The sequence below is a fragment of the Phasianus colchicus genome, chromosome 13 (assembly GCF_987193195.1).
Source record: "Phasianus colchicus chromosome 13, bPhaCol1.hap1.1, whole genome shotgun sequence".
NCBI lineage: Eukaryota > Metazoa > Chordata > Aves > Galliformes > Phasianidae > Phasianus > Phasianus colchicus.
In genome coordinates this window covers 1742605-1761503 of record NC_143448.1, presented here as the reverse complement: position 1 = coordinate 1761503, position 18899 = coordinate 1742605, and the positions used below count along the sequence as shown (strand labels likewise).

At 49.0% G+C, this 18899-nt stretch overlaps 1 protein-coding gene across 2 annotated transcripts in view; it reads right to left on the bottom strand.

Annotated features, from left to right (window-relative positions):
* Nucleotides 1–18899, bottom strand: part of GLG1 (golgi glycoprotein 1) — a 60365-nt gene that overhangs the window by 21456 nt on the left and 20010 nt on the right. For both annotated transcript variants that reach the window (XM_031615295.2, XM_090149725.1), the window contains exons 2-8: nucleotides 14727–14759; nucleotides 12592–12678; nucleotides 9814–10029; nucleotides 4895–5098; nucleotides 4307–4378; nucleotides 1577–1760; nucleotides 69–283 (exon numbers count right to left, since the gene is read on the bottom strand). In XM_031615295.2, coding sequence (XP_031471155.2) covers nucleotides 69–283; nucleotides 1577–1760; nucleotides 4307–4378; nucleotides 4895–5098; nucleotides 9814–10029; nucleotides 12592–12678; nucleotides 14727–14759 — 1011 coding nt within the window. The remainder of the gene's footprint in view (nucleotides 1–68; nucleotides 284–1576; nucleotides 1761–4306; nucleotides 4379–4894; nucleotides 5099–9813; nucleotides 10030–12591; nucleotides 12679–14726; nucleotides 14760–18899) is intronic.

Below are 18899 nucleotides of genomic sequence, written 5' to 3'. Positions count from 1 at the left end.
AAATCGCTGCCTGCCAGAGCTCTACCAACCCAGCAGCTCAGGATTGCAGAGACAGAAGAGCATCTCACCGCCTGCTGGCAGTTCAGCCCCACGTTGCCCTTCTCCCCACGCACGACTTTCATCAGGCAGTGCAGCGTGCGGCCCTTGCGGTGCAGCCCGGAGCAGTGGTGCTCAATCTCCCCACGGCAGCTCAGGATGATTTCTGGGCTCAGGGAGAAGTCTTCCATGAGCATACGTCGGTAGTCCAGCATCTCTCCCTGGCACTCGCTGCTCACCTGCCGACCTAGGACAAGAGGAGACTGTGGTTCAGTGCTGATGTTTCTTGGCCGGGATTCTTGATTTGAGTTTGAAAGAATAGAGACCAAGCGCAGCATAAGGATTTATCTTTTAAGATGCTTACATCTGCTATAAGCTCTTCCATAATCCTACGTAGATGGACTGTTTGGAAGTCAAAAGGAACGTGATGGATTTTGTTCTGTGCCCCTCCAAACCTATTTATCCATCTACACCACCCCATGCAATAATGGAGGTCCTACGCTGCAACGCTGGCTTACAGGCAATATCACACAAGTCCATGGAGGTGTGGGGAATACTGAGTGCTTCAAGTGTGAGCCACGCTGCAGAACCTGTCTGCTGTGAAAGCAGAAGTCAATAACCCAAGAGCAGTAATTCAGGAAAGCACCTGCCCGACCGCAGGGTAAGGAAGAAAACTCTTCCCAGAGCAGCACGCATTTCCACATCAATCAGAACTGACAAGTTATTCCAACTCACAAATGCACAGATTGCTTGCAGCCTTACAGCAGTTCTTCCCTCTGTGCCAGAGGCACTGCAGCATGCAGACCTGCTGCTGAATCATAAGCCACCAGCTGCACGCCAAGGGGAAAAACACATCCTCAGAGCAGATCTAGAGGACACAGCGTGCCCACCTGATGCATTATGGCAGTTTCACAGGGAACCTTTAACAGGGTCCTGCTGCACAGGGCTCTCTTACACCTGTGGTGTTAAGACCTCCCCAGCTCATGCTGACCTCAGTGCATAAAAAGAACGTTCTCACACTTAGCTTCATTCTAGCTAGCTCCTGTACCTATTACCTAGCTTTTGTTAAGACATTTACCCCAGCTACCGAAGCAGAAAGGAAGAACATAACTTACAAGAGGCAGAGGACTGAGAGAACATCTCCATCTTTCCCTAAGAAAATAAACAAGTTGCCTATTCTGTGTTCTGAACTAGCAGCATTGTTAATGCTTACTACAAAGGAGAAAAAAAGGCTGTTTGGATAACAGTGAATGGAAGGATTTGTAATTATACAACAGTGGTCCAAGTGGGATTTGCTATTTTGCTTTTTGAACTCCTTGCCTAAACCACAGTCAGTGTCAGAGGCTGTCTCAGCTATTCTAATCCCCAAAACACCACCGACAGACAGGAGCATCACGGGGAGGAAAGCTGCCTTTGAAACGAAGTCAGACAGAAGGTTACCTGGAAAAGGTGACCATAAACACAGTGCGGCTCAAATGTCCAACAGAAACTTCAAGTCAACAGCCGAGCAAGTCGTACCTGTTGAATCAAGCCCACGTACCTCTGTGCACAGCAGATTCCAGGCACATCAGCAGGTAGGAGAGCCTGGCTTCCCGGGAGCGGGGCAGGTTCTCCACGTTGCAGCGGTATTTCTTCAGGTCGCTCTTACAGGACTTGGCCAGCGAGTAGCTGACTTTGTAGTCCTGGGCAATCAGCTTCTGGCGCGTTGTCAGAGCGTCACGGCACTGCAGGAGACACCAGGATGGCAATTAGCTTCCATTTGCTCACGGCAGAGAGCCGGATCTGTTGTTAGATGTGTTTTAAACGAAGCCCGAGGCTCTAAAATTCATGCTCTTGAGCTGGACAATGGTTAAATTTGTCTCTTCCTACAGCAGTGATACAGCTAACAATCCACGCTGAGGTCAACAGATCAAAGGTTTCAAAGGCAGATTGCAAAGAACTGCACGTTCATCAGCTTCTGGGGAAGGTAATGGCTGAGCATGACTCATTCTCAGGACCTAAGAGGAGTCACTGACATTTATCCCAGTGCTGGGGCACGATCACCTCATGCCCTCAAGATGCAATTCTTCCCCGTCACATCTGCAGACAGTGTGTGCTGTGGGTCTGTTCTGCAGCCCAGCGATCAGATGGCAGCACCCATACACACCCTGATCCCCGTGGTGCCATCCAAATGGGGCATCCTCAGCATCTATGAACTTCTAGCCACAGAAACTCACAAGGACGTGTTGTAGCCAAACCCGAACCCATTCCCTTGAAGTTCCACTCCAAAAAGGGCCTCTAAAAATACTGCTCCGCTTCCTAACTTTCGTTTCAATTGCATGTATGTTAAATCTGAGAGTAGCAGATGATTTAGACTACTCTGGGCTAATTTCTCAGTTCTCAGACTACTTGAAAAGAAGGAAAACCATACGTGTGTAGGGCAGAAAACGGGCAGCGATCTCAGCACAAGGAACAAAAAAATCCTGCAGCTCTCTTCCCTTTGTTGCATCACTTTTTTTTTTTCCTTTTCTCCCCTTCTTCCCATACCTACTCCAGAACCTAGAAGTCCCACTGTGCGATTATCCCATCCTCTCCTCCGTGCTCCATGCTATGCCCAGGGCCTTGGGAGCAGAGGGACTCGAAGCTGTGGATGCACAGAGGTGTTAACTCACAGAACTCCTCATCCCCAAGGCTGGTGCTCTGCAAATTGCACCCTCAGCACATCCCTACCAAAGCTGTGGCTTTGTCTGACCTCTCAGCACCTTATATTTGTACCTGACAAAGGTCAGGCAGCTTACCAGATCCTGCAAAAACAGCACCGTCTCTGTACAGCCAAAAACAGGCCAAGCAAAGATAGCAGTCCATTTCAGCAGCGTGTTTGTAGAAAATGAAGTTTTGTTTTGAGCCCTCAGGGATGACTCCCTCAGTTCTGAATACACTAATTGGAGGTAAGCTTTCATACAGCGAATGCACTTAAAGGAAAGGAAATGAGTCTGATCCCTCCAGGCCTCAGCACAGGGCTCCTCCAGCACAGCTGCTGGAGAAGGCCTTGCAGACACCCATCTCTGTACCCTTGCAGGCAGTTGATATCATCCCATTTAATTCCAACTACTACAACGATGCTCTTCAAGTGACTGAAGGCGTTACCACCTTCCCAAAGCATCTACATGAATACAGCTGCAAACAAACTGCTTTCAGGGACAGACTTTCCAGAACTGCTTTTATTTGCTGTTGAAAAGCACATCCTCAGGATCAGCACAAGGAAAATGCCAGTAACAATCACGTGTCCTTCCCATGTAACTTGCTACTTCCTGCTCAAGATTTTTGGTTTCAAGGCTTTAGAAAGCAAAGTACAGACTGTCCTGTGCTGGGACATCTGGACACTGTTTCTAATCTGTGCATTATGATGTACAAGAAGGCCTCGCCAAGAAGGGAGAAAAAGAAGATGCAGGGAACTACAGGCCAGGCCAGGCCTACTGAGGGACATGGAAAATAAAGATAAGGGGACTGGTGACAACCAACACAGCTTCAGCAAGGGCAAGTCATGCTCGACAAAACTTGGTGGCCTTTTATGATGGACAGAATGAGAGAGCTGGGGCTTTTCAGTCTAGAGAAGGAACAAAAGGCTCCAGGGGGACTTGATAGTGGCCTTCCTGTACCTGAAGGGGCCTCCAGGAAAGCTGGGGAGGGACTTTTTATAAGGGTATGTAGAGAGAGGACAAAGCATAAATGGTTTTAAACTGGAAGAGGGTAGATTTAGACTAGACATTAATAAACCCTTCACTGTGGGGCTGGCGAGGCACTGAAACAGTGAGGTTGTGGACGTCCCTTCCCTGGAAGCATTTAAGGCCAGGCTGGATGGGGCTGTGAGCAACCTGTTCTAGAGGGAGATGTCCCTGCCTATAGCAGGAGGGTTAGAAGAGATCTTAAAGGTCCCTTCCAACCCAAACCATTCTATGACATCAAGCTGACACCCAGCATGAGGCCACATCTACTTGCACCACAGTCACAACGCTACCACCCAAGCTCCAAGCCTGCCTTCCCAAATTACCCACCCAAAAGCTTTGATGTATTTAAAACCTTCAACTTTAAAGGCTGTTACTTGGATGCAATTAATTCAAGCTATCAGCACGTAGCTGGAAACACAAGCACATCTGTTAAAGCAGTCAGCTATCTGCCCATGTAGATGACGGATTTTCCTCAGTGCTGGAAAAGAATGAGGCAGTTTGAACTGATGAACAACCCAATGACTTCTGCATTAAGGATTCCTCTCAGTGAGGCAGATACCCACCTTCTCACTCATTGATTCTTCAAACTTGTGATTAAAGAGGCACTTGTAAACTCGGCCTTCCCCAGCCTGAGTCTGTGAAGCAGAACAGCAACATTTGCCATTAAAGATAAGATGCCTAATGCTTAACAAACAGGCTAAACTACCCCAGAAGGGATTTCGTTTTTAAACTAGAAATATATTAAAGTTAATATTTCAAACAACAGCGATAGCTTCTGCACCACAGTTTGCATTTTTTAAATCTGGTCACATTCAGCAAGCGGCCCATCAGCAGATAAGAGCCAATGCAAACCGAACACGCTTACCTTTGCCTCCTCCTCCCCATCTGAGCGGCTCCCCTCCCTTTCACACCAGCTGATACCCACTCAACCACGTAAGCCAATTCAGCCCATTAACCCACTAGAAGTGATACTTTTTTGTCGGGTGACTGAATTCAATTCCACATTTATTGGGAAGCGACGGCTACAAGGTGCTGGTTCTCGATATTGCAGTCTTGGGCTCCACTCTACCATTCCATTCCCCTTCCCAATGTGGTTTTATATTTCATTTTGAATAGATTACTGCAGAAAGGAAGGCAAGAGGACAACTCACGTTCTCACAAAATCGCTCCCTGTCGTCCCGGCAAGCAAAGTAGAGATGGCGGTCCAAGTGGAAATCATCCGAAGAGAGCTCCGCTACGCGAAGGATGGCCTTCTTACACTGATCAGAAACCTGGACACGAGGATCGTTCTCCTCTGCCTCTTTAACCAGGCCTTTTTCCAGACATGCCACCACCTCCCCTTGGGAGTGAGCGTCCTGTATGGAAAGAATGAGAAAGCATTCGTGTCACAGCACTCACACAAGGAAGCGGCCCATGGCTCTGTGAAATTAAGCAACAAAATCACGTACAGACAGCCTCCACAAGTCCAGTATTAACCATGCTGACATGAGGCATCAGTTAACACCTGCACTACCACACGCCTTACACGTTAGCACCCCGATGGTCACCTTGCTGCTAACCCCCACGGCTCTCCAGCTTTGTTTCAATGTGCCCTAATGAGATTATCACTACTTAAGTCACGCTGCTCGGAGCAGTTTACCAAAACAGCCAAATTATTTTTCATCCAACATAGCTCTCTTCGCACCATGGCAACGGCAAGCAGCGGCATCACACTCAGAACATACTTGAGGGAGAGAAAAACCCAAGTTTCTCCATGCTGAGACAAGCCTCCACTTTGGGTGGTGATCATTAGCGATGCTAAACAGGCCACAAAGGAACTCTGACCAAATGTAGGCTTCTCTATGCTAATCCCTCTGCAAAGGGAATTAAAATCTTGAACGTGCCCAGCAGGAGATGAAGTCTGAGACAAAGCAGCCCTGTCCCAGCACTGCACCCCCCACCCCACAACCCAACGGGGCCTGGGGCTGCAGCTGGTGACTGCATACAGAGAGCTGTGCTTTGTGTGAGGGCCCAGGCGAGGCAGGGCAGAGCTGACCGAAGCTCCATTCCCTTTTTGCTATATTCTCTGTGTGTTTAAGAAAGAGAACTCCACTCCTACACCTTTACAGCAGGTCCAACTCCTCTAGAAACAAGAATGATTCTTGAGCTGATCTCTCCAGGCCTCCCTTCTACCAAACTCCTTAACATAAGCACAACCAGAACTACCCAAAGCCATGCAGCTTTCTGTGCTGACATTCCTGGTTTAGCTCTGCCACACCAGGAGTGCAAGCAGGATCTGCCAATTAAAAGTCACAAAACCCAGATGTAACATCAGTTTAAGAGGGCTAAAAGTAGCTTTCTTCTTAAAAAGCAGGAAACTCCCAAACCACACAGCAAACGCCCTGGTGTTTGTTTGCTTTCTCCTCTGAGTGGGAACTGGCCAACCTCCACCCCAGCCAGGTGATGCCACCTCTCAAGAAATCTGCTTATTTCTCAGCAGCCACTTTAGGACTGACCTAACAGGGACCTGCAGAATACTAGTTATAGGGTACGTCTGCCACGTTCCTTAAAATTGCCATTTAGTCATAACCACACTGAACACCAACCCTATTCCCCAAACCTCTGTGGTCAGACGGGGACAGTAATTACAAACGGGCATGGGGAAATGATGGAAAACAGCCACTGGAAGCTGCTCCAGTAGTGCTGCGCTCAGGGAGTGCAACAGGCTCACCTGCAGCATCCCACAGCCAGCCAGCAGGAAGGAACAAGGCAAGCTGCTTCTGCTGGGAAGGGCAGAGGCTTCCAGCTTTCTTCCAGCGTGGTCAACAGATACCTATTTTTAACCACCTAAAGGAAACCTGACTTGCAGATGCAGGATACTGGATGCTGTATTTCAGGGATGCAATAAGCAATGAGCTTACAAACAGGTTTTGGTTTTGGAGATCACCATGCAGTGCTGGCTACCCTGTACTAGAGCAATTTTAAAACACACCAGACTTAAAGTGAATAGAAGCACACGCAAATCAACAGGGCCAGGTCTTGAAAGATGCAGTTCTCCCCTTTGTTTCCTACCTCTGAGCACGTGTGCCTTCTTGGAGCGCTCCCCAGCCCACCTGACACAGCTTAGGAGATGCATTAAACTCACCTGGGTTCATCTTTAGGCAGAGCTGAGCCCTGAGCACTTGTGCTGACTTTTGTCACCATTTGAGGTGCAGCTGAAGCAGCTCCTGACTGTTTCTTCAAAAGCACACGGAGGCAGCCGTGCTGCTTCTCAAGGGAAGAACACGGACAGGATTTAAAAACAAGGTTTGGAGGAGCCTCAGCTTAACTGCTCATTTTAAAGACACAAAGAAGCAACCTGATTGTCAAAGCTTGAATAAGGTTAATGCTAAATCTCAGCCCAACTGGACACAGCCAGGCACAGAGCATGGGGAAGGGCTGCCAGCTTATCTCTGCCGTGAATCCGTAAGGCAGAAGAAAAACCCAAGCAGGATCTGTTTGTCACCTCACTGAATGTGCTACAGCTGCTCTAGTTTTACAAGGCTTTAATTATTGGCCAATGCATGCTGTAATTGATGCTGACAGTGGCAGAGGTCTGCTAAACACACACAGCAATCATCTCACCTGGGGTGCCTCCATCACCTTATGAAAGGATGTATTTAGATCCACAGAGGATGCAACAACTTCCCAACACTGCGCCAAAGCCAACTTCAGCACCGTGCTTTGAGACACTTTAACTCTTCAGACCAAGATTCAGCCTCTGGGCACACAACTTTAGGCCAAGACAGAACCTAAAAACCCACATTTCTTACTATTCCCTTTCTGATTTCCCCACCCCCCAATATAGCTCAGGCTCTGCCATCCCTGTTTGATTTACTGTCACTTCCAGAAGCTCGTCCCAACAGACTTCACTCCACCTGGGATGGGTCATAACAACTTACACTGAAGTCACCCCCATTATGCCTAATAACCAGTTCCATCTGGGACATCCTGGCTAAACCCAAATCAGCTCCAGCGCAGCAATCCACCATCCATCCATCTGCTACAAGAGCACCTATCACTGGGACCAGGAAAGCAGGGAGCCCGTTCTGACAGGCAGCTCAGTTACAATTACTAATTTCAATTTCAAATTAGATCCCTATTGCATGAAGACAATGCAAGCTTTAAACACCAGGAGACCACAGTCACTATAGAGCACAACAGCCAACTGGAAAGGTGACTGAAACTGCTACGAAATATTTCTCCCCCTCTAACTGGAGGAAGAGAAACACAAAAGAGACGTATCACAAAACTTAATGCTTTCAAATGACACATCCACATCTTTCTGCTGTACACAGATTGAGACTTCCAAGCAGCTCTTTACTGCTCTTGCAGCAGAGAAAGCCAACGAGGAACGTGGAAAAGAAAGCCCAGAAAACACTGCATCAGGAACAACAAAACCAGCAGGAACAGAATTCAATTAGGAAGTAAAAAGGGAGCTAAAACAAAGAAAGAAGCATGGGAAAGGCAAACTCTTAGCTGGCAGGAGGCAATGCAATTCCCCAGTACCTACAGGCACCGTTTACAGGTAAAGAAGGCAGTTTATCCCTGTTACCACGATGAAGGCAACACAGGCAGCACAGCAGCCTGCTGTGAGTGCAGCAGTGGCCAGCAGTGCTGCTCTCCATAAAAAAGAGACACATCTGTGCCCCATCTCCTCCTCAGGTGCCCAGCCCCTATTTATCGCATTCACAGCTCAGCTCAGCCACACAAAAGGCCGATGATTATTTCTCTACAGGCAACTCTCAGAAGCTGCAGCGTGGAAGCAAAACCTGAACCGGCATCTGATGGGAGCAAATGAGATGAGATTTCTCCAAAGCAGAAATGGGATGGAACAGAACATCAACAAAAGAAACACTTGCATAGCCATTTATAGCTGTTCCCCGAGCAGCGAGAAAGACTTCAATTGCTCTGAGTGCCAAAGATGACAGCGTAACAAAAGAAATTATATGACAGGCTGCCGTGCTTTCACAACCGAGGCATAATATTCCGGGTTGGGTACCAAGGAAGTGAGGAACATGCATAGAAGTGTCCCCCCACCAGCTGCCTTGTGCCTGTGGCCACCCAGGAGCTGGCTGTGCTCAGGGCAGAGGGAATAGTGCAGCCTGTCAGTGCCCTGAGGGCTGGGATCAGACAAGGGACAGCAGTCCCCATGGGGCTGCCAAGTTGCACACACAAGAGCCCAGGAGCTTTTAATGTGAGATCTGGCATGCTCAGAAAACACATCAAGATTCTCTTCCTCAGTCAGATTCCCCCAACCATGGCTATTTTAATTGGAATTGATTTTAATTTGGTCACGCCACGGCTAACAGGCAGACCTGGCAGCCAGGGCTCCTGTATGACATCCCTTATTCACACTGCGTGTTAAAAGCAGCATCCCATTTCATGAGACCCTTCAGCCCAGGATGAGAAGGCAGCCCTTATTTCACGGACAGAACCGGTTACTCAGCTGCTACCAGGCTAAACCCACAGTGCCTGCAAGTCCCCCCCCTGCTTCTAGGGCCGCCTTCTTCTTGAAGACAAGCACTGAACTTTGTGCTTTCTGCTGCTGAAATACAGCAGGACTTCAGTTAATACTCTACAGACACAAAGCACACATCTCAGCCAAGAAAGACTTCTTCCAACTAAGCATCCGATTGTCTTCTTCTTCATGGTGTTTTTTCTTTTCTTTTAAAGAGAAAAGCTTATTACTGTAACATCTTTTTACATCCTCATGAATAGCTCACAGGGTAATTTTATCCCTAAAGGTAGAAACTTACCATTAAACAAGGCACTCCCTCATGCAGCACTGCACACTTACTGCCTGCATTACTAATGCAGGGAGGGAGAGACAGCACAATGGTGATAAACTCACACCTAATGACCACAAACTGCTCTCTGCATCAACCACCACTCCAGTCCTGTATGGCAAAAACCAGCACAGTGTTACAGTCAGTACGAGTACCCAGGGTCACGCTGCAGCAAGGACCATTCTCTTTTGGGGTAGACAGAGGAAAGAGAGAGAGTGAGCCAATAATAAGACCTGATCCCCTCTATCAGTATCTCTGGATACCTTTTCCCCGGGCCGAATGCTGCCACATTTCAGAAGGTTGATGTCAGCCTTGCAGTCGTCCATGAAGCCACAGATCAGCCGGTAATCACTGAAGATAATGGCTGTCATCTTTGTGATGTACTGATGGCACTGGTACTCCGTGATGTTGCCTCTGTGATCCACCAAACACGACACCAAGAAGCCTTTGCCGACTGGTTCATCTGCACACTCCTTGATCTGATAAAATAAAAACACAGAATTGAAATTGGAAGGAGCGGTCCTTGAGAGCAGCCCGGTGGAGGAGGACATGGGGGTCTTGGTAGACGAAAAACTTAACATGAGCCAGCAGTGTGCCCTTGTGGCTCGGAAGGCAAATGGGATCCTGGGCTCCATCAAAAGAGGGGTGGCCAGCAGGGACAGGGAGGTGATTGTTCCCCTCTACTCTGCTCTTGTGAGGCCCCATCTGGAATACTGCGTCCAGGTCTGGAGCCCCCAGTACAAGAAAGACAGGGAGCTGTTGGAGAGGGTCCAGAGGAGCCACGAAGATGATCAGGGGACTGGAGCACCTCCCCTATGAGGACAGGCTGAGGGAGCTGGGCTTGTTCAGCCTGGAGAAAAGAAGGCTGTGGGGTGACCTCACTGCAGCCTTTCAGTACCTAAAGGGAGCCTACAGACAGGAGGGGAATCAACTCTTTGAAAGGGTGAGTGACAGCAAGACAAGGGGAAATGGTTTTAAGCTGAGGGAAGGGAGATTTAGGTTGGACGTCAGGGGGAAATTCTTTACAGAGAGAGTGGTGAGGTGCTGGAACAGCTGCCCAGAGAGGCTGTGGATGCCCCGTCCATCCCTGGAGGTGTTCAAGGCCAGATTGGATGGGGCCCTGGGCAGCCTGGTCTAGCATTAGGAGGGATGGTTGGTGGCCCTGCGTGTGGCAGGGGGTTGGAGATTCATGGTCCTTGAGGTCCCTTCCAAGCCTGGCAATTCTGTGATTCTGTGAAATACAGTGGCTGAGGCATGTGGAGAAAGCAAAGGCAGTGACCTTGAGGACTGGAAGCCCTCTTGCTCCATAGCCATCTTTCATAATAACTACTTTGAATCCCTGCAATCAAGCGCATTTGTATGAAAAATTACGGTTTGACAATCTTTATTTAGAAAACAGAGACTATTACAGCATCACTAAATCATACTTGGACCCATGTGAACCACTCGACCCCTCGCACAACACAGCGTTCTGGCTGGAAGCAAGACTGATCCAAAAACCAACACAATATTTATGGAAGCGTTTATAACTTGCTGGAAGCTGCAAATATCACTGCAGAGGAAAACTCTCACCAAACTGGCTTTTAATCAGGCTCACAAGCATTCTTTATGCTGAGCTTCACTGCAGGCAGAGAGCAAGCAAGCCTGCCTCCAGAGCTGCATCTTTGGTTTGGGAGCTACGAGCCAAACCAGCGCACAGCCCTGGCTCATATTAATAAAGCAATATGAGGAATCACTGCTCAGCCACAAAACAAGAACACACCTACCTGTCAATGAAAGCAAAACAGGCTAACACTATGCTAGCAGTATATGCCAACTGTATGCATTGGGCTTCTGTGGAAAAACCATTAAAATTAGTGAAATTGCTTATGCACCTGCCCCAGTATCAGATAGCAAGAGATCAGGCAAGATTATTGCTATTTACCCAGCTCGTTTCTGTCTTTAAATGAAAACCACTCACCAAATGGTGAAATAGCAGCAATTCATGCTGCTCACCACAACTTCAGCACAACGCTGGCGGGGACGCATTTAGCACAGCTCAAGTTCTGTGCTTTCCCTGCTGCTTTTAGACATCACATCCCAGATTTAGAGGGCACCATTTACAACAACGCCAGATTGTCACTGTACAGAAGTGGTAATTACACAGACTGTTAAAAGAGCATTTACAAGAACGCCTTGGTAAAAATCCTGCAGCAGCTACGTGACATAAAATGGGGTGGGAGGGGAAACATCCTTCCACGACTGCAAGAAGTGGAATTCAATAGCTTTGGCAGTGTTTGCTTTTGGGAGCTACCAAACTCAAGCAATGCAAGCCTTCAAGACAAGCTGCTTTCCTTCCAGCCTTCTTTTACCAGCCACGTTCCTTCATCCCTCCTTACACTACACGATGCTTTCCCAGTAGTGCTATTCTTACCCAGCCCAGCTCATAAAATCACAGAATTGTAGGAGTTGGAAGGGACCTCCAGAGATCATCGAGTCCAACCCCCTTCTCATGCTAAGAGAAGGAGCAGAACCTTAACAGCCTGCAAAGAAACAGCAGTCAAGCATCCTTCACTCACACCACCACCTCCCCAAGTTTTGGGGCCAGGCTCCTGCTGACAGCCTCCGTTCCTCAGATCTTTGTGTGCTTCTCTTTTACTAACTGAACACTTTCTAAATAAAGGGGAATGATGCAGGTGAGTACACGAGGAGACATGGGGAACCACTGCTTGGCTGCTCAGCACTGAGACATTCCTGCATAATGAGCAGACCTGCATCACCAGAAGTCCATCCTACAGAAAACAGGCATACAAAGCAGGGTTGCAGGCAATCTGCTATTCATGCAGCTGGCGTCAGGGAAACCTATGTTAAGGGCCACAAAGGAGCCACTATCTAGAGCAAAGTGAATGTTTAAGAATGAGTTTTGGCAGTGGGCAGGCTGTAACTCTCACTGCAGAGGAGCGTGCAGCTGCAGGGCTCACCCAGAACATTGCTGGCACTGTTCTCCATCATAAGGAGATGATGGATTCTCAGTGCCACGACAGCAGTGTGCAGTGCCTTACCTCTGCAATGGTGGACTTGCAAACTTCTCTGGCCACGGACTCGAACTTGGGATCTGTAGTCAGGTTCAGCTTGTAGTTCCACAGGAGCTAGAGAGAGCGTTTGTAGAAAGAAGGTTTGAGAGCTGCCCATGGAGGAACTGCTGCTTTGCTTCGAGAAATAATCAGACATCAACATTCCAGATCTGTATCATCATCCTTCTACAGCACAACAATCAATGCAAAGTCTCCTTGACAACAACTTTGTCTCCTCGTTTCTGCAGCACATTTCTTATCCTGAACAAATTCAGACTGCCAGAAATCTTTCTGTAAGGTCATGGGCTGACTCACTGGAAGGAAATACAGCTAATGAAGACATCCACGCAACCAAAAGGGAAAAAAACAAGAGCTGTAAGATGCTACCTGCTGCCTATTTAGCTGTGTTTTCAATCCCCCACACCTCCGTGCCGTGGCTCATCTGCCTGACACAAACCATTCAACAAAGTCCTCAGCACGAGCAGATTTTGCTGCTGAACACCCAACTAAAGCCCTGCAAAAAAGGGAAGGAGACTGCATCCAGGCCCTGACTCACCGCCCTCTATGAAGGGCTGCATTCAGACAACCCTGTGGATGCAAACGCCCTTCAGACCTACAGGTTCTCTTCTGCTGAGCAGACTCATCCATCAGAAACAAGGCTGCAAAACACCACAGTCAGGGTGGTAGGAGCCAGAGATGAGCTCATGCAGGAGCCCGGATGCGTTGGGTCACCCTGCAAGAATCAATCTGGGGCAAGTTATGCTCTGCAGACAGATCCACGCCTCGGCTTTCCTCCTGAGGCACCACAAAGTGAAAAGAAAGGGTAAGAAAGCAAAACCTCAGCACATGAACAGCCAGAGATGCTGCCCGAGAGGAGCGCTATCAGCTCATCTGTTTTCCTCCAGAAATTTATGTTGTGTTTAAACAGAGATTGAACAGCTTTAAGAATTCGTTTCTAATGCTCTGCCTTCACAGCAGAAGCCAAACAAATATCGAAATGCTCGAGTTTTGTCAAACTTCTCTTCTGAAATCTCAGTTGTAAGCCAAGCGTTGAGAAAACAGGGAAATGTGTTCAGACAGAAGGAGAGCAGCTCTGCACCACCCCTGAGACGGCGGAAGCACACACAGCTAAAAACGTTCCACTTCCACACCTCCCAGCAAGGCTCTGTAGCGGTGAAACGCTAAATAAAGAAATTCCAACGTATTTTGGAGGGCCTAAGTTGTAAACATCCAAGTTGAATAAACAAAGAGAATTAGCGGGGAGATTGCCCGCTCAAAGAGCATCTCCCAGCCAGGATCAGAAGGACAAGAATGAGGTGTAAGAGCATAAAAATGCACTTGCAAACCTCAGAGGGCCTTGGCATCACATCCCTCCAAGGAAACCGTCCCACAGCCAGAAGAGAGGTTACATCTGTGGCTTAAAAACACAGATTTTGAACCTCAGCATTTTCCCAGGAGAGGATCAGCAGCCATAAAACCAAAGCTACAAACTCTGCTGGAAATGCCCGGTTGGACAGCATTGCCAGGGTTGGTGTTGGCATATATCACTAAAAAACCAAATTATGGCTTCTGAAAAAGGCTCTGCCTTTTTATTTTAGCCCCCTACGTAGAGTGAGCTTGACAGCCTGAAACCTGGCTAACAGTTTGCTCAGTTAAACACAGCACCGAGAGGAAATCTGTTCCCAAAGTAGCCAAGCAGTTCAAGCTGCCTCGAAATATCACACCCCCATGGCATTCTGCAAGCAAGTCGAAGAATTTAGCAGCTGTGAAAGCAACACAGAAGTTTAAATTCAGTCCTGCTCACATCTCTCCAGAAGGAGCTCAGCATATTGCTCCAAGTAACGCACGGGAACAGGAACCACCCCCCAAATGCAAGCCAGAAAAGATATCAGCTGTGTTCCTCGGATACAGAAGTTTATAGTGCTCCCTTCTGAAGTTTTCAGTAAGAACATACTGGCTGCTCTTGGTTAGAGAAGTCGTGTTGTGCTCTTCCTCCACAGCCCAGCAACTCAAGTGCATCCCAATTAACGCTTCCTGCAAACTCCACCTTGTACTTGAGGCTGAAAGGGATGGGAGCTGCCAAGGGCCCAGTGGGAGGCAGAAGGAAACAAAGCAATACTTACGTGGTTGCAGTCTGAAGAGATTTCGTTGTCTGGCTGAAAGGAGATGAGAAAAAAAAAAGAAGCGTCAGTTCACGAATGTATTTAACACACAGAAGAATACAATGATAGAAATGAACACGCTTGTCTCGTTTTCGTTGTGGGAAAAAATGACACAATGGGAGTGTTAAAAAGCTGCACAGTAAGGTGATGGCATCCAAGCATCTGGAAGGCTCCGGGTACTCCATGGATGGAAGTGGCACAAGGGCAGCACTGAGGGAGATGCCACAACACCATGGATGGGCACGTCTGCATCTGGCCCAACTGCCCCAGCCAATAAAGCCAAACAGCTGTGGGAAATCACAGGCTGACATCGACTGCGACCGAAGGGATTTAAAGAAACAGCAGCTCCATCACAAAGGCACTGAGCGACAAGCAACCCTGACTCAGCAGGCTCTGCTCAGCCACCCAGAGCCAGGGCGCCTGCACCATCAGCACCAACAGGTCTGTGGGAAAAAGGAAGCGTGGGAAAGGCTTCCAAGTCCCTAATTACAGCCATTAGCAACCAATGCACTGCTGTTCTGAATAGCAGGAAGTGGCAGGCATTGCCCTGCCGTACAGAGTTCCAAACAAAGAACCCACCTGAAGGCTCACAGCCACTCCTTACAGCTTGAGCACGCTGCCACCTAAAACCACCTCTCCGAAGCAATCGCCAGTTTGAAAAGTAACTTTTAAAAAGCTTGATATCCTAACAAATGCCTGCTCAGGATCCTCAGACCACAGGGGTGGTGTCACAACACCGTGACAAAACCCAGGCTGCAGCAGCTGGAAGCAGCAGCTCTAGCTTTCTGCACCCACCTTAACCACTCCGCAAGGCTACTTCAGGCTACAGCCAACTTCAGCAGACAAACACCCTCCATGGATGGTGATGCTTCAGTCCATCAGTTTCTTTGCAACACTATGTGAATTAGCACCATATTTACCCCACAGAACATGGACATACCCAATAGCAGACCGGTAGGAGAACCTAGAAGGGCTGGGGAGCACTTCCCAAAGCACCCCACTGACTCGAGCATCCTGCAATCTCATTAGCTTTGCTTTGCTTCCATCAAAGATTAACACTCAGTGTGCTTTTTATGGAGAGATGAGCCCAAGCAGATAACAGACTGGTTTGCACCGGCTTGGGAAGTTCAGGCAAGCTTTTCTGGAAAGACAGGACATTCAAATGCTGTGCATTAAAATACCAGGCTGAGAAATCAAGCCTTGTTCTTCTGAGAAAGGCCACGAAGTTACATGGGAAATGAGGCAGCTTTGGCACTGCATATATTCACAGTTCAGCAGCTAAGCTCGCAGAAATGAGGGATGCAGCCACCAATGCTTGATACAGAAAAAGGTGACCCCTGACCAGCTCAGCTGCTCCTCACCTCCCACTGTGTGAGTGCACGAGGGGCAGTGCCAACTGCTTCTCCCCACCAGAAAGGAGCAAAAGGGAGAGAACAAGTATTTTTACCTTTTGCATCCCATTCACTGAGGGGCTGAGTTTTTGAGCAAGAGGAAGAGCAATCTCTGGTGCCTTTCTGAGGAGGCTGCACCCACCCAGTTCACCCCAAAAAGCAGTTTCAGAGCAACACGCTTCTGTAGGAGGCACGAACCGTGGAAGAAAATGGAAAGCTGAGTCTTGAATTACCACCAGGAAAAGCTGAGGAGCAAGAAGAGCTGCTCTGTGCCATCGCCAGCCTGCAGACCTGATAAAAAGTGGCCAAGAGGCATGGGGCAGTGGGAACACCTGGCACCACACGATATTCGGGCCCCAGGGAATGGAGGACACTGTGCCAACTGGGACTGAGAGCTGCTCCTACATCCAGCCCCAAGGATCAAGACCAAGGATCTAAACCCTATTCATACCACTGGATTTTTGGTGAGCAAGGTAAGAATCCCAGCAGGTTACCAAGGATGAAGGCTCTCATCCCCCAGTCTGTCTGGACAGCCAGTGCTGCCCCTTCCCTGGTGCAGAATCCAGCACTGCTCTTGTTAAATCCACGTGGTTGGTGATTACCCAACTCTGGTTTGTTTGGATCTCTCTGCCAAGCCTCTCCACCCTCATCAGAATCAACAGCTCCTTCCAATTGAGCATCACCAGTGATGGACAGCCATCAGCTGTGGGCAGCCTTCAGGCACCCAGGGGACAACCTGGGACTGGCCCAAGCAAGAGCCAACAAGAACCAGCATGCAGCAAAGCAATAAAACAAACAGGTGATTTGCTTGCAATGGGTGCTCTATGCCTAAGCTCTTGTGCAAAGATCAGAAGGTCCATTAGGAAAGGATGCCAATTAGTCATGCCACGTCCCCATGACTGCAGGCAGGTCAGGCCAGGCTGGGGGCCCAGCTCAGTGTGCTGCCACGTGCACACCTATAGCAAAGCACAGAGCGTGTGTCTGCAGCACGAGGCAGGGCTGAATTTCTTCACTCTGACCTCAAACAAACAAACATTTATCACCATCACCCGCAGAGATATGGCAGATAACCCAGGAGCTGCTAAACAAGGAGGCTATCAGGCTGCTAAGGGAAAACAAGTCTGGAGCCACATCCTTCACGCAGCTAACAGCAGTACCTTTGTCCCAGCACAGCAAGGCTACAAGGAGGCAATTCAGAGCTCAGGTGTCAGGCAGCCAACCTTGCACTGCCACAGCAAGAGCCAGGGAGCAAGAACCAGCTCAGCAAGGCCAGGCAGCTCCTTCCCCACTGCCAGCCCAGGATGGTCCACAGCACTTCATGGACCATGGGCAGACACAAGCAGGAATCCTTCTGGGATGAGAGAAATCTGCCCATCCTCAAAGCTGCTGGAACATCTTGCAGCATAAGGCTGCAGCAAGCCAAGTTCACGCATCCTGCACTCCTGCAAGCATCACGTGGGATTACAAAAGTTAAACTGGTGATAATTCAAATCCAAAGCAGGTGAGAAGACTTTGTGATTTACTTACACGTTTAGTAAACATACAAGCATACTCCTTCTCTGCAGTGACAGAAAATGCTCTGGTTTGGTTTCACATGCACTGCAACTGACCGCTGATCACAGTGCAGCCGAAGGGCATACATCAATTTTGACAGCCCAACATCCCTGCAGGTTCTTTGCAGCCAGCTGGGTGCCAGCAGCCCTCTCCTGCAGCTCCTCCTGCTTCCGTCCCTGCATGGGGGGCCCCCAGGCCCTGCAGCTCTCTTTGCAGCAGCCTTCCTCATTTCAACACCAGCCCCGTGCATCAGAGGCTGTTCTAACGCTCAGCACCATCAAAGCAAACTCATCCCAGATGTCTGCTTTTGCTCTTGCCTGGCTGCTCCTCTCCATTCTCCTGGAGGTTTTCCAGCCCGTCCTGATGTGCTCAGAACAAGACGAGCCCTGAAGTTATTTGTTTGCCACAGCAGTTGGAGCAGCACTCCTCAAAGCACCTTTCTAAGCAAGTGCTCTTGCTCATCCCTGCTCCCACAGATAACGGAATGCTGTGCTGCAAAGCAAAGCAAAGCAATGCAGCTCCAGCTGCAGCCAGCTCCATCACCCAGCTGCAGAGCTCTGCCAGGCTGCCCTACACAGAGCTTTGCTCAGCACCAACAGAGAACAATGCTCCCAGCAGCCAATATTCATATTTCGCTTTGTTATTCAGTGTGGGCTCATTACTCCTATTTTCCATGCTCCGAGCCATGCATTCTTCCCCCAGGAGTGCTCTCCTCCCTTCTGTCAGTGGGGCACAGCTGTCCCATCCATCAGGGGCCCCAGTGTGCCCACTGCCCAGGGCAGCAGCAGCACGGCTCTCACCCCTATGACTTAAATCCACACGTTCCACCCCGAACCAAAATAAGCCTGCACTCAAGCAGGTGGGAGGCAGACTCAGCTAATTTTAACTCCTGCCAGCTCTTCTACTCAGAGGCGATAGAAACCAAATACCTCAAAGCAGCTCAACCACAAACCACAGGAAGAGCAGCGTTACTCCCCCACGATCCCATGAGAGCCCTGCTCTCACCCAATGCTCTGAGGCTGAAAGCAAAGCAAATCTTGAATCACGGAACCATTCAGGTTGGAAGAGAGCTCAGACCCCCCAGCCCACCCTCACCATGCCCACTGACCACCTCCCTGAGAGTCCCTTCTGTGCTTTAATTAAACCTCTGCTCGCAGCCAGAAGCAGCCCGATGAATGGCAAAGCGATT